The sequence below is a fragment of the Choloepus didactylus genome, chromosome 4 (assembly GCF_015220235.1).
Source record: "Choloepus didactylus isolate mChoDid1 chromosome 4, mChoDid1.pri, whole genome shotgun sequence".
Classification (NCBI taxonomy): Eukaryota; Metazoa; Chordata; class Mammalia; order Pilosa; family Megalonychidae; genus Choloepus; species Choloepus didactylus.
In genome coordinates, this window is record NC_051310.1 from 148,225,061 (window position 1) to 148,239,434 (window position 14,374).

General features: G+C 40.1%; 1 protein-coding gene across 27 annotated transcripts in view; it reads left to right on the plus strand.

Annotated features, from left to right (window-relative positions):
- Positions 1-14,374, plus strand: part of RYR3 (ryanodine receptor 3) — a 514,330-nt gene that overhangs the window by 210,060 nt on the left and 289,896 nt on the right. For all 27 annotated transcript variants that reach the window (XR_005216490.1, XM_037834372.1, XM_037834393.1 and 24 more), the window contains 4 exons: positions 536-635; positions 3,961-4,054; positions 8,563-8,637; positions 10,835-10,991. Coding sequence is in view for 26 of the 27 variants with exons in the window: in XM_037834372.1 (XP_037690300.1) it covers positions 536-635; positions 3,961-4,054; positions 8,563-8,637; positions 10,835-10,991 (426 nt within the window). In the remaining variant the exon portion in view is untranslated. The remainder of the gene's footprint in view (positions 1-535; positions 636-3,960; positions 4,055-8,562; positions 8,638-10,834; positions 10,992-14,374) is intronic.

The window sequence follows — 14,374 nt, forward strand, 5'->3', positions numbered from 1 at the left end:
TCAGCATGTTAAGTGTTGCAGAGGTTAGAAGATGAAGGTGACATTTTGCACCTGGGGTGGGGTACTAGGCAAACATCAATGCCATCAAGCCTTTGGGGGACCTTAGAGGTGCCTGAAGACCAGAGAAGTGTCAAAGATAAGCTTTGTTTTCTGTTTTTGTTTTTCTTTTAAGTTTTTCCACAGCTTCTCTTAGAGCTGATCCCGTCAGCAGATTTTACTTTGCCTAGTCAAGTGCTGGAGTAATTTTTCCTATTTGTGAGTTCCCTTATCCTATAAAGTTGACTTTGTGTTGAGTCAGGGATCTGGCCAAGGTGAGGAAGTCAACACTTGTCTGCCACCTCTGTGGCTGAATACTTCCTCTTCCCTGAATAAAGTGTCTCTCTGGATTAGGTAAAGAAATCTCCCACAGGCTATGTAGAATGAGCCAGACGACAGTAAAACTTGTTTAATTTAATCCTTGAAATTCTCCGTGAGCTGCTTCTGACGGGACCGACTTGGTGATTTAAAGGCTGTCTCATTTCTGTTTCTGCTACAGCATCTTTCAATATCAGATGGTAACATACAAGTGGATGCCTCCTTTATGCAGACACTCTGGAATGTACATCCTACGTGCTCAGGAAGTAGCATCGAAGAAGGTGTGCTTTTTTTTAACATACATTCAGTCCTCAGCCTGCCAGTTTGTCTTGTGCTGTATATATTGACATTTTCTGCTACTTTGCAGCTCTCCCCTGAATGCCTTGGTACACAGGTAGTTTAAGTTTACCTGAATTTCTTTCTCTTATGTTGGTGTTGATTATTTTCTGTCCTGACTTCTGGTTACATGAGCATCCCTGACTTTATTTTTCAATCTTGTAGAGCCCACTATTGTTTTGGCACTATACACATTCAGGACATGGAAATACAGCTTCCCTCTCCTGCTGAGTCTTCCTTTTTAGTTATGGTTATTAGTTATGCGTACACAGACCTCAGCAACTTCAGTTTTAGAAGAGGTTATTTGCCAAGAAGGTGACATTGTTTATATTTCTCCCCAATGCATCTTTTCTTACAGGTAGGGGAAGAACTTCCCCTATAATTCCCCTATAATTGGCAGTTTGTGTTTTATTTATATTTAGGGGAAACCACTTAAAAATAATGAAGTTCTTTTCAGCTTTGTATTTTTCCCTTGGAAATAAGATCATCAAACTTTGTTCAACATATACCATTTCTTGAAGTCATGCAAAGTCAATCCACTCTTTCAAGTTAAATAATAAACATACTGACCTACCACATAGGTAATATCAATCACAGCTGAGTAGAATCAAATATCTAGGACCAGTGAACTATTACAGTATAATTTAGCACTTTAAAGCAAGATAAGAGTGTTCAAAAATACTCATCAGAGGCTTTAGCCCCATTTTAATCCCAACCTTAGTAGTTTAGAATTGGGAATGCCCTTCTATGGTGTGATATTTGAAAACTGGACAATGGAAAGTTGTCAAGGTGATACCCCAGTTACAGAAGGCACCATAGATAAACTGAATAATCAGGAAATGACAAATTCTTAAATCCTTCAGCAACATGTAGAAGGCTTTAAAAGGCAAGATTTGGTTAGCTGTCTTCCTTTGTGCCAAAATTAGCTTGCCACCTTAAGTCTGTTGTCGGTCTTTCCCTCTCTATCAGGAATCAAGAAGCATTGGGTTTAAATATTCCCCAAGAAATTTTAGACTCAATCTTAACCTTGTTAATTTTTTCATTTTCACCAGGAATAATTTTATTATTTCCCAGTCCCAAAAGAGGACTTGTGGGGATTAATTAAGGAGTGTTTGCAAATCATGTCAAAAAGATTCTTCTGGAAGTGTTGAGTGCCCTTGTTATAATAAAGCCTGAATAGCTCATCATACTGAGTCATCTGGCTCTGTAGAAAACACCCTCTCTCATGCACTGGTGAGAAACCCACTTCAGCCATTGAGAGTGTAAGTGATCTTCGACATACTTCTCTCCTGAAATTGGCCAATACATTTCAATTAAGAAAAGTTGTGATGTACCAGCATTTGGCAGTTCCCTGTGTTAGTAGAATATTGACTGAAGGAGCCTGAGGACAGTAAATGATGGGCACCAAATGGAGCATGGCCTTGCCATCATGAGATGATAGACAGTTTAATCAAGAGAATGATCGTGGAGGGTTTAAACTTTCTGAAATAATTGGCTGTTAAGAATTCCTCTGAAGTATATCATGAATTACTTTGTGTAATTAGAGAAGTTGTGGGTTTTACAAAACAAAATGCACAAAATAAAATCTTTCCATATACCACCCTATTAATACCCTGCGTTAATGTAATACATTTGTTATAATTGATGAAAACACATTTTTATATTTGCACTATTATAGTCCATAGTTTAACTTAGGGTCCACTGTGTTGTGCAGTTCCATAGATTTTTTTTTCTTTATTTTATTCTAGTACCAAATATACAACCTCACATTTCTCCTTTTAACTACATTCAGTTATGTATTTCAATACTGTTAATTACATTTACAGTGTTGTGCTACCATCGCCAACATCCATTACCAGAACATTTCCACCATTTCAAATGGAAACTTGGTACATTTTAAGCCTTAACTTATTCCCTGTCCCCACCCCCAGCCCCTGGTAGCTTATATTCTAGTTTCTGACTCTATGAATTTGTTTCCTCTAATTATTTCACATCATGAAGTCATACAATAATTGTCCCTATTTGTCTGGTTTATTTCACTCAATATGATATCTTCATGGTTCATCTATGTTGTCATATATATCATGAATTACTTTTAATGTGGAAAAAAAAACAACTCAAAATCTTGTTACAAGAAGATGGGGGAAATTGGATAAAGACTTCTGAATATTTGAGAGACGCTTAATAAAAACTTGCCTAGAAGAAAAAAATGAGCTAGGAAATTTAAGACTTTTACTATACAAGGTGTGCTGATAACACTCTTTTCCTCTGGTATGACTACTCATTCTCACTGTTTTAATCTACTACCAAAATAGTTTGACAGTCCCTAAAGTGATCTAATTATATGCTTTAAAAAAAAAAAAACCTGATACAGACATGCAGCATATTAAGTCCATTTGTCTCCTGAATACAGAATAGCCTGGAGAGATTTTAAATTCAGAGGGATAGCAAATCTCATTTCTTTGTGCAAGGTGAAGCTCAGACTGGGACCCCTCTCCTGCTACTGTATTCTTTGAATTAAGGTTCAGAATTTATTTGAAGACTAATCGGTCACCATGTCCTTAAATTCATGGTTTTCTCTCCGTTTCTGAACTCATGGCTAAATAGATGCTTTTCCTTATTCTGAAAGGAAACTATCCTTTAATGGTGGCCTGTGCACTGTCTGCTCAGGGATGCTGGAGAGTCATCTGACCCCTTGGTGCTACAGGAATGACATCTAGGCTTGATCTGTGAGTTTGCTAAACTGATTAGCGAGCTAGCTTCTCCTAAGATAGGTTCTCCTAAGATAGAACCTATGGTTTTCCACCTTCCCAGCACCATCTCTCCTATGACTGCAGTTTGATTTGAATTTTGTTACTACAAAGTATACATGTTGAGATTGTAGGAGCTTATCCAAGAATTTGGTAATGAGTGTATTTACATCCTAAGCAACTAGAAAAGCCTTATCATCCTAAGAGTAGCAACTTGATATTCCTTTTGGCCTCTAATGATAGTAATTGACACTATTTTCACCTTACCTTTTGGTATTGGACTTGCTCATCTCAGAAACCCTATTAAGCTTTCAGTGTTACAATCATTTTGGCTTTTTTGTCTTTTCCGCCTGATGCCTAAATTCACAAATCTGCAGTTTTCCAAATGCTCCTCTACTGGCATTTCCCATAATTGGTAATTGGCTCCTACCTACGCGAATTTACCTTTTTTAATGTGGTTTTCTCAGTTCTCCACATTAAACTTTCCATGCATTCATGGGGGAATACCACTGTCTTACAGGATATCTACTTGGTGGGCATGTAGTACGTCTTTTCCACGGCCATGATGAGTGTTTGACGATACCATCCACAGACCAGAATGACCCCCAGCACAGGTAAGCCGACAGCACCATCCTTCCGGCCCACCCCAGTCAGCTGTAACTCTGATTAAGGAGTCTGCATTTGCATTTGGCCACAGTTGAGTTGTGTTAGTCAACTGACAAATCTTCCTGTAGCCATGGGTTCCAGTTTGTAAGACAGGAATGGCAGTGCAATCAAGGTTGCTCACAGTAATAGCTAAATGCAAGTGCTTCTTGTTAGGCAACAATTCTATAAAGCTTCTCAGTCCCTTCATTTGATTTGGTTGCTGCTCAGTGTAAAGTTTCTGGTAGCATTAACTGTAGACCAAAGCACCCATTTTAGGAATGGGAATCAGATTAATCATTCTAGAGAACCTGTACATTTACACAAATATTCACCAGGCTCTTCAGAGACAGATCATCTATATATTTTTCTTATTTCAAATGCTAAGTGATTAAGTTGGAGTTTGGTGATTCAGTTTTGCTTATGAACAAATAGGGTTGGGGAAACCAAATGTCAGGATACCCAACAGGAGCTGGGTTTAATGGGGGATTGTGCCAAGGGGAACACTTAGAGGGCGCAGCTGAGGCTAGTGCTTTCTTTAACCCTCTAGTTTATGCCTTGATGAATGCTTTTCAGTCAAAACCATGAGATGGAAAAAATTAGTCCGGGGTTTAAATTGATAGTGAAGAGTCCTCTAGTATTTATCGTTTCAAAAGCTTGACTCCAATAACTATAGAAATCTGGTATAAAAAACTCAAACCTCAAGCCTAAACTAGAGTGAATTTGGGAAGGCAGTGATGTCCACACTTTCTTTCCTTTTGAGTTACGTTTACAGAGACCTTGTAAACTGCATTTCTTTGACTGCATTAGAAAATTCTTCACAATTTGGAGAAAGATCATCCAGGTCAGGCTCCTGCCAAAGGTCACACAACTGGGCATTTTGAACAGGAGCTTAGAAGACAGAGCTGCTGACTCTCCATCTGGTGCTCATTCCTCATTTAATGTACTAGTGGACCCCTGTGAGCAAATGTACTTGAATGTATTATTGTGATCTTAGAAGCCATCTTTTGGCAATGTGTATCCTTATAGTGCTGAGTTTCTTCCTTCCTGCTGTGTTCTCTGAAGAACGCTTCATGGGAAGCTGTTGTGACCCAAAACAGGGTCTGGGACACATAAGGCACAGGCCCCTGTGAAGTGCTGTGTTGATTCACTTCTTATTTCCCTGGACCCAGTCCAGTGGTTGACGGTAATCTCTGAGTAGGGAAGTTAGGCTGTCCTGACATCTCATAGAATTGAGGATTTCTTACCCTAAGGAATGTCATGTGATTCTCTTCAGTTGTGGTATTTCTTTACCTTTTTTTTCCCTACACACTGACTCTGTACACTAGCCCGTGTACTGTCTCTTTCATATCTTACTCTGCTGCATCAAGGGGAATATCTGCAGCCATTCAGAGTTCCCAGTAGATAAAAGAACTGAAGTTTTATGAGTGTGTTTGCAGAATTAGCTACATCTAAGATGGAACACACCAGAACTTCTCTAATTCTTTCTTCCCATCTATTCTTTTAATGGTAGGAATTTGGAAAAGGTAAAATACTAACCATGCCCACCAAACTTCTCTCCACACCTGTCATTAACATTAGAGCCAGATTAGCAGCAGCCTCGGCAGAAACTGTGCTGCCTGGAGAGGCTTAGTGTTTGGTGGGCTCTCTGTTGAGTGGTTCAACAAGATCCTGCTTAAGGAAAGCCTGGGCTGGCAGGTGTTTGAAGGGAGGTGCTGGGGGAGTTGAAAAGGAGGAAGAGGAATTCCCAAAATAGGCAAACCAGAGCAGGCATGCATACCATCATTGGAACTAACAGGGAAGGTGACCCTCCTCTGGCTGCGAATTCCATGGGCACTAACTTTTGTTAGAAATTCACAGATAAAAATAGGAGGACTTACTCCTTTCCTTTATAAGAGTGAATAAGCAGTTATTCAATACCCTGGAATAACTGGAGTTTTTTTTTTTTTTAATCATTTGTTCTCTCTCAATCTGAAAGCAGGGTGTCTTGGTGTTATTTTAATTTCTAGATGAGGTGTGATAAACGTCATCATTGTCTTCTGTCATCAGGTAAGTCCTCAGAACTGGCCAGGAGTACTGAAATCAGGGGAACATGAAGTAATGGGAAATAGAGAACACGCTAAAAGGTCTCACCAGCTGCTAAGGCATGCAAGGGATTCAGTTGTGATGTTGCTGACTTTCCAGAGGAAATCATTTTTTTTTTTCATTCTTCCGAAGCCTGAGATCAAGCCAGGTTGGGTAGAGACTGACTCTCCTAGGGTAGAAACCCAAGATCAACAATCTAACATTCTGAGCTCTAATTCTTAGCTCTGCCTCTGGCTTGTCAAGCACCCTGGGATAAATCACTTAACCTATTGAAGCCAAGGCTAAGCTGTCAGCAGAGCTTTCAGAAACACCCCAGCTCTCCACCCACTCTACTCCCTTTCCGTGAGCGATTGCTTTAGAGAACAGGAACAGGTTGTTTCAACCTCTCTAACCTTGTGAGGTTGAACAGAGCAAGCCACCTGCATGTCCCAAATCCTTCAAATCCTTCAGGTGTCGGAAGCAGGGAGTCCTGTGATCTCAGCTCCAGTGCCGCCTCCCCCGTGACCTAAGTTGAGCTACTTCGTCCTCTCCACCAAAAAGATCCCTCCAGCCCTCACTGAAGGGGGAGAAGCGTATGTGAAAATCTCAGCAAATTTTCCTGAGCAGTCAGGAGGTCAGTGCAGTTTCATTATCATTCCAGGCGTATCCTAGAAACACCTGGGTGTCAGAACTCTAAAGTAGGACTTTTTTACCCTGAACTCTAAGTATCTCCTGATAACATGCACATTTAAAGAAGTTTTAGAGATGTCCTTTATAATCCCACCACTCAAAAGTAACTACTATGAAGGTTTCAATGTATTCTGTGCCATTTAGTGTTTTTTCCTATACCTGTTTATAAACATTCATCTGTATTTAAACAAAATTTAGGTAAATCTATAATACATATTGTTTTAGTCCATCATGAACATTTATGTGCACTTTAAAAAATACGTTAAATTCTCACAACCGTTCTGTGATTTAAGTACCCTTATTAGGCCCATTTTACAAATGAGGAAGCTGAGGCAGAGAGTTGGACTTTCCCAAGGCCACACAGCTAAACATTCAAATTCAGGTCTGTCTCCCTCCCAAGCCCATATGTTCAGCTAACTCACAATTATACTACTTCTCCAGAGGAAAATAAGTATACATTTTCTCTTCACCTCTATTGGTTACCTGCTATCTCAAAATTGAGATCAAGATTCTTCTGGGGCTTGAGTGATTTGATTGTGATATATACAGATCCTCTATGGAAGAGGTATGATTTTAAATTTCTGAATTTAAATATAGTTAAATGATTGTCTTGGTCAAAGGTCACAAGATTCTCAAAAAGTGGCTGTATTTGGTATATCAGGAAATCTGGAGCCCAGTGTTGGTGAGATGTACTCTTAAACTATGGTAATTCATTTAATTCCACAAAACTGTGCTGTAGGTAGGTGGGTACCATTTTATAGATTTTAAAAACAGACATTGCTGATCATTAGAAAAACATCAGACAAATCCAGTTTGAGAGACATTTTACAAAATGGTAATTTTCAAGACTCGTAAACCATGAAAAACAAGGAAAGGCTGAGAAACTGCCCCAGATCAAAGGAGACGAGGGAGATGTGACAACTAAATGCAAGGGGAACCCCGGATTGGACCCAGGAACAGAAAACAAGACAGTAACTGAAAAACTGTGGTGAAATCCAAATGAGGCATCAAGTTTAGTTAATAAAAAAGTACCAATGTTGGTTTCTTAGTTTTGAACAATGCACCATGGTAATGTGAGATGATGACATTGAGAGACTGAGTGAAAGGGTATGAGAGTTCTCTATATTGTATTTGCAACTTTTCTGTAAATCTGAAATTGTTACAAAATAAAGTTCATTTTAAAACACATTAAAATATGGTCCTTAATGCAGAAAAGAAAGCAGAGTAATAAAATTGTAAAGGCTACAAACTCCTTAGAACAATGGAAATGAGTTACACTGTACTGCATATCTTTCTTAAGGGTACAAATACACTTTAAAAACATAAACGTACATTCAGGAGCTTAGACTAAAGGAAATGGAGCATTTTTTTTTATCTGGTCTTATGGTATGTGACTGGGCGATTTTGACTCCTGTTATAGAAATGTAGGTACTCTTGGTCCCCTTTCTTTGTACTACCTGATGGTCTCTGAGTGTCCATGATATGTGTGTATGTGTATGTGTGTGTGTGTGTATATATATATATATATGACATTTCCTTTAGAAGCCTTTATCCATCATGAAAAAGTGAGACACAGAAACTGTGCCTCCCTTTGACTCCTGCTTTGCATATTGCCAGCACACAGGAGAGGGCTTAGAAGAACAGGAGGATCTGAGCAGCCTCTCTGGGGAGCTGTTCCTTGCCTGGTGCTGATCACGTAGGAGCTAATCTCCAACTCTACTCACAGGAGGATATTCTATGAAGCCGGGGGAGCTGGGGCTCGAGCCAGGTCTCTGTGGAGAGTGGAACCCCTTCGGATAAGGTAACAAGGGGTTTGAATGGTGTTCTTTTCAAGACTGTTACTTTCTTTCCCAGTAGAGTCCATTCTCTGAAATAGTTCATTTCTTTTACATCATCTGGCAAACTCAATGCTTCTTTGGCTCAGAACCAACAAATCCTCTGAACTACCCTATAAAAGTTCTGTGAGATTTTTTTTAACAACAGAACAGACACACACACGTGTGTGTACACACATATCCTTGACTTGTAAGACTTCTGGTTTGAGCTTGCATTCAGACAGGACTGCTGTCCTGAACCCAGCCATGGGCTTTTGTTGCCCTTGCAGTGTGAGTCAGGAAGTCAAGCTCAGACCTGGCTTTTGAAAGCCGTCAAAGATAGTCCTCTCATTTGTTTTCTTAAACAGATTTTCTAGAACCCAAATAAGTCTTCTCCCTTTTCTCAGTAGCTTTATGGGCTCCAGCAAAAAGTTGGCTTTAAATGACAAATACAGACATGCGGTTGTGATGGCACAGAGTGGGGATGACTGTAATGTCTCTGGAAATATAGCAGTGGAGAAAAAGAACTTATCAGAACTTTTCAGAGACAGTATTGTACATGGACGGATAGAGTAGGAGACTGAGGTTTAAGTAAGAGCATGTGGTGACTAAACCCTCAAACTAAGGAGGGAGGGGCCAGTAAGTGCAAAGACCTTTATTTTGCCAAAAGGATTTGCAAGTTAGTTGGGAGTTAAATTGCTTGGGTTAAGAGAGGATTGTTAAATGATATCACCCTTAGTTTTCCTTCTCTGCCTTTTTCCCTAGCTCTCTGCTCAGTTTCTCCCTGAACATGTGTTCAAAATAAAACTCTCTCTCATGAAAGTAGTGTACCTGCACAGGGGTTCCCAAGATAGATAATCTGGAGAATCAGGAGAAAATATTAGAACTTGTACAACACACGCGCACACAAAACACTGGTGCATGCAGCTCTTACTGAGAAAACTGTTTGGAGATTACTGGTTTAAAGAACAGGGGTTTTAAGGAGCAGTCCCCTGTTAGCTGATTTGGGACATTGGCATTCTCTTTGTAGCTCAGTTAAAATTCTGAAAGTAATAGACTTTTGTTCTCATAATATTAGGCATTGGTTCTTTCTGAATGGTCTTTACAAAAAGTCAAAATAGGTTAATTGAAAGAGCTGTGTATGGAAGAGAAATCAACCAATATTTGCTCCATTAATATATGGACTATATTCAACAATAAGTAGGCAGGTGGAACGGAAATTAAAGAATTCACTTGCCATTTACATATACATCAGTTTGAAGCAAAATAAAGATAATTTTTCTTCATAAAAAAAAGTCAAAACAGGTATGTATGCATAGTTCTAATTATGGTTGGTTGTTCGTTTCCCCAGAGACCTAAAAAGGAAGAATTTAAGCTTTTTATCAATGTGGTTTGGATTTGTTGGTGATCTGAGAGTTGGATAAAGTGGAGAGTCACTTAAAAATTTGATACATGCATCTCATAAACATTTTGTAAAAAAAGTTAAATTTTGAGTTCCAGGTTATTCAGTGGGTAATTTACCCTTTAATACTTGCCATAACTTTTAACAAATGCTAATGTTTTGATATAGGAACATAAAAAGATTGACATTCAACATGGAATCCCCCTTATCCCAATCTTCTCATCCTGCTTTACTTTTTCCCCATGGATCAGTCTTCTAACATATCATAATGTTTACTTATTTTTTATGTTTATTATCTGCTTCTCTCTGCAAAGGGTAAGCTGAACAGTATTTTTACTTCTTCTTTTGTAGGTAGGATTCATTGAGTAATAAAAATTTGCCTTCAGATAGCACGTTTAAGAAAGGCTTTGCTTTCCCAATAATAAGTTTACCCATAAAAGGCAGGCTTCCCAATCATTTTGTGGTTATTTTCATCAAGACACATCAGTGGAGTGAAGGAAAAATTGGATACTTGGAACTTAGTTATATTTAAAATTTTGACTTGCCCTCAGAATCAGGTTCTTCCTATTGACCTTAATAGTCAAGAGAGAGCACCCTGTGTCATAGGCATGCTGAATTGTAGTCACACATGAAATCTTAGAGCAAGCCAGGAGACTGCTGCATCATCCCTTAAAGGATGAACACCAGAAGTGTTATGAATCTGGTGGCATGTGGTTTAAAAAAAAAAGAAAGAAAGAAATGTTTTGCGTACATGCCGTTTTTTGTCTGTTTCATTTTCCCAGTTGGAGTGGCAGTAACATCAGATGGGGCCAGGCTTTCCGACTCCGGCATCTCACCACGGGCCACTACTTGGCCTTGACAGAGGACCAAGACCTCATCCTACAAGACCGAGGAAAGTCAGACACCAGCTCCACAGCCTTCTGTTTCCGGGCTTCAAAGGTAAGCTGTGTTGAAGCGGGCTTTGACTTTGTTGTAAAAGTGAAAGCTATGAAACCTCCAGGTAGAACTGTGCAAAGAAATTAGCTGGAAGAAAATGGAATTGGAAATTAGACCTATAAATTTCCATCTTTCTTGTATTTTTTGAGCTGAGTTCATGGAAGAATGTGTACCCTAAGATAAAGGTTGACGACTTGGGTAAGAGGAGAGTGGAAAGCCCTAGGAAAGAAAAGGATAGTTGGAATGGGTATTGTTATTTGGAGGCTAATGGAAAATCCTGCTGTTGTTGTCTTCATAACTTCATAACTTATAACTTGCATGGAATCAAACCCATCTGAAGATGAAATACATGCTCCCTTCTTATAAAGCAATGGTGTAACATGGAAGCATATGTTTCATTGCTATTTAAGAAAGCTATTTGAGAAAGCTGCAGAGAAAAGATACAGTTCTACCTCTGAATGTGGTGTGATCTTGATCTTGCAGTAACTTGTATTATGTGAAATTACTAGTAACTACCTCATCCTTTTCCTTGGCTGGCTCTTCTCCCCAGGCCTCATAGCTCTTTCCCATCCATCCCCAACCTTCATTAAGAATGGAGCCTTATGGTAGTGAGGTTAACTCCAAATTTGTATAGCTTTGTCATTTAATTTGTGTACAGACAACTTTTTTTATTTAAAAAAAAAACTCAATCTTTGTTCAGCTTGGTTTTGATGCTGCATTAGTCAGAGCTGAATCTATTTGGATGATCAGAATTGCATGCTGAACTAACTTCTGACAGACAGTTGGATGCTCTGTCACTTCAAGATTGTTCTGGAAAGATCACAGAAGCCTAGGAAAGGCTCTGCACAAACTCTCTGCACAGTTATCAGGAAGTCTGCACCTCCTTAGGACAGTTCAACATCTCCTTTGGGAGCATCATCTCTAGTTTGTTCTTCGTTCTTTTCCAGAAATGGATCTTGGTATTCTCAGCATGGTTTCGGTGAAAGGTTATTGAAGACTCTGCTCATGTAGGATGAGGTGCAAGGCTGACAGCTGAATTTTATATGGAACAAATCTGGATCCTAATACGTAAGAGGAGAGCAGTGTTTCAGCCATGCCCTTCTTTGAAGCAGGGGACTCCACATCCTTTGTTCCCTCTTTTTATAGTCTGGTGGTCTTTTTAGGCAGAGAATCTCTTCAGCATATAGGTTTTTCTCCTCAAAATTTCCCTATGTCAGAATGACTTTTTTCCTACACCCTTTTTTAAAACATAAAAATATAAGTTTCCCACCAGTATCTTCCCACTAAGCTCATCTTCTCTTCCTGTGGCGTGCTGGCTTATTGTCTTTGTTCTGGTTTTCCAAACTCATCTCCTTCATGTTACCTTACTTGCTTTAAGATTCTCAGCATTGCAAAGTGTATTTTTAAATTCAAATTTATTTCCATTGAGTAAAACATTTGGCCTCCAAGAAGTAATTAAGGGCAGCAACTCACTAAAAGAATCAGTGAAACAAAGTAACAGAAAAGTCCTAAGAACTGTGACAGATAAGATCCCATCCTTAAGAGAAAGATTGACATGGGGCAGGGGTAGAGTGGAGAATGGAGAGACAGGGGAGGAGGTGGGAAAAAGGGAAAGTCTTATCATGGCTGAGGACCTAGTACGTGCCTTGCTAAGAATGCCAGGATGGCCCTTTCCTTATTTGCACAGTCTCGACCCCTTGCTCCCTTGCCCACTCCAGATGTGCTACCCTGGTACAGAGCAGTGGCACTGAGATATTCTCCATTTCAGAAAGGGGCTTCTCTTATGACAAGAGAATCACGTGTCCTGAGAGGAAGCTGGCAGACTCCTGTTCCTTTTCCATTCCATTTCTTTCTTGGCTCAGCCTTGAGAGCAGGACTCAGCATTGTGCCATGGTCTCTGGGGGAAGCCAGAAAAGCTCAGAGCACCGTAGCGAGCCCTCAAGACACTCCTTTCACTTGGCACCAGTTCTGGCCTGCAAATACATTTTACCCCCAAAAGGCCCATTTCTTATCTCTCCAAGCCTTTTCATTCCCATGCACATGAAGACAAGCAGCTGCTAGCTGGAAAGTCATGGTGGTTCCATGGGGGCCACCAGCATAGCAAAGCTGATTGTAAAAGTCATCCGTGAGTCACATTGTCCCTGTGCACTTGGCAGCATGGTTACATTTCACTGGAGTCACTGTGTTTGAGGTTTTAAATAACCCTCAGTGCAGTAGTATTCAGCCCAGGCACCTTCATTTTAATGTGAAAGGAACTGAAATTAAAATGACCCAGGCCCCATAGCAGGCCAAGGTATGACCCTGTTCTCCCAGGATATTGAGACTCCCTTGGGAGGTTATGAGGATGCAGGGTATTTGGCATCTTAGACTGTGAAGTTACAAAAATGGAGGATCATGCAGGGAGCATACATCTCTACAATGCGCCGTCCAGACAGCTGTTGGAGGAATAACACTAGGATCCCCTGATTTCCCTGGGCCTCCTGATTCCTTCTTAATAAACATTCTTGCCTTGTTTGGTACAGGCTCTTCTTAAATGCATCCTACAGTGTGCTTCCTCTCACTGGGGAGTAGTAATGCTCTCTATTAGAAAGAGGCTTATGGCTCTAATTTTCAATTATGTGAGGACGTTGAGTCATCTTGCCAGCTCTCATCCATTATAGGCATTACATAATATATGGCAGACAGTGGTCCCAAGAGAGCATTTCAGGGACCTGGGTGGTGGCACAGGAGTTGGGAGGACTCAGCTAGATGGCTAAGAGGTGGATGCAGTGAGTGAGGTCCTTTGTTAACTGACAAGGGATCTTCTCTGTATGTTGGAGAACCTGGAATACAGAAAACAGAGACTGCTAGGAGCAGCACTGTTCGAGCTTCAGTCCTGTGGTATGGGAGGGCGTTGGGTTTGTTCAGCCACAAGTCATTTGGTGATGACAGACTTCCACCCCATGTTTTCTGTCAAGTTGTATTAGCCTGTGACAGCCATGACTACTAAATTGGGGGCCACAGAACAGCTGCAGGTGTGTGTTAACATCCTTAGCAAACTGCCCTCTCAAGAAGGAGGCAGTTGCCACTGTGACTCTTATACGTACCTGATAGGACAAGGGTGTAAGTGAACTTTGCTGAAAGGGGACCAAGTATGAATGCCAGCTGTAGTTATGAGCCTGGCACAGATGGAATAATACTGAAGTCTTGGAGCAAGCTGTGTGAAAACATGTAGAATAATGAGCAGAATGTGATCTTGGTCAAGGTTTATGTTGTTGTTATTGTTATTATCCTCCTTCAGCAGGATGATCCAAATCAAACTGGAGGTCTGGGATGTATTGTTGCTTCTGAACTACAGCATCACATCCTTATTGCTTCCTAATCTGGAAGCAATATGGTATAAGATA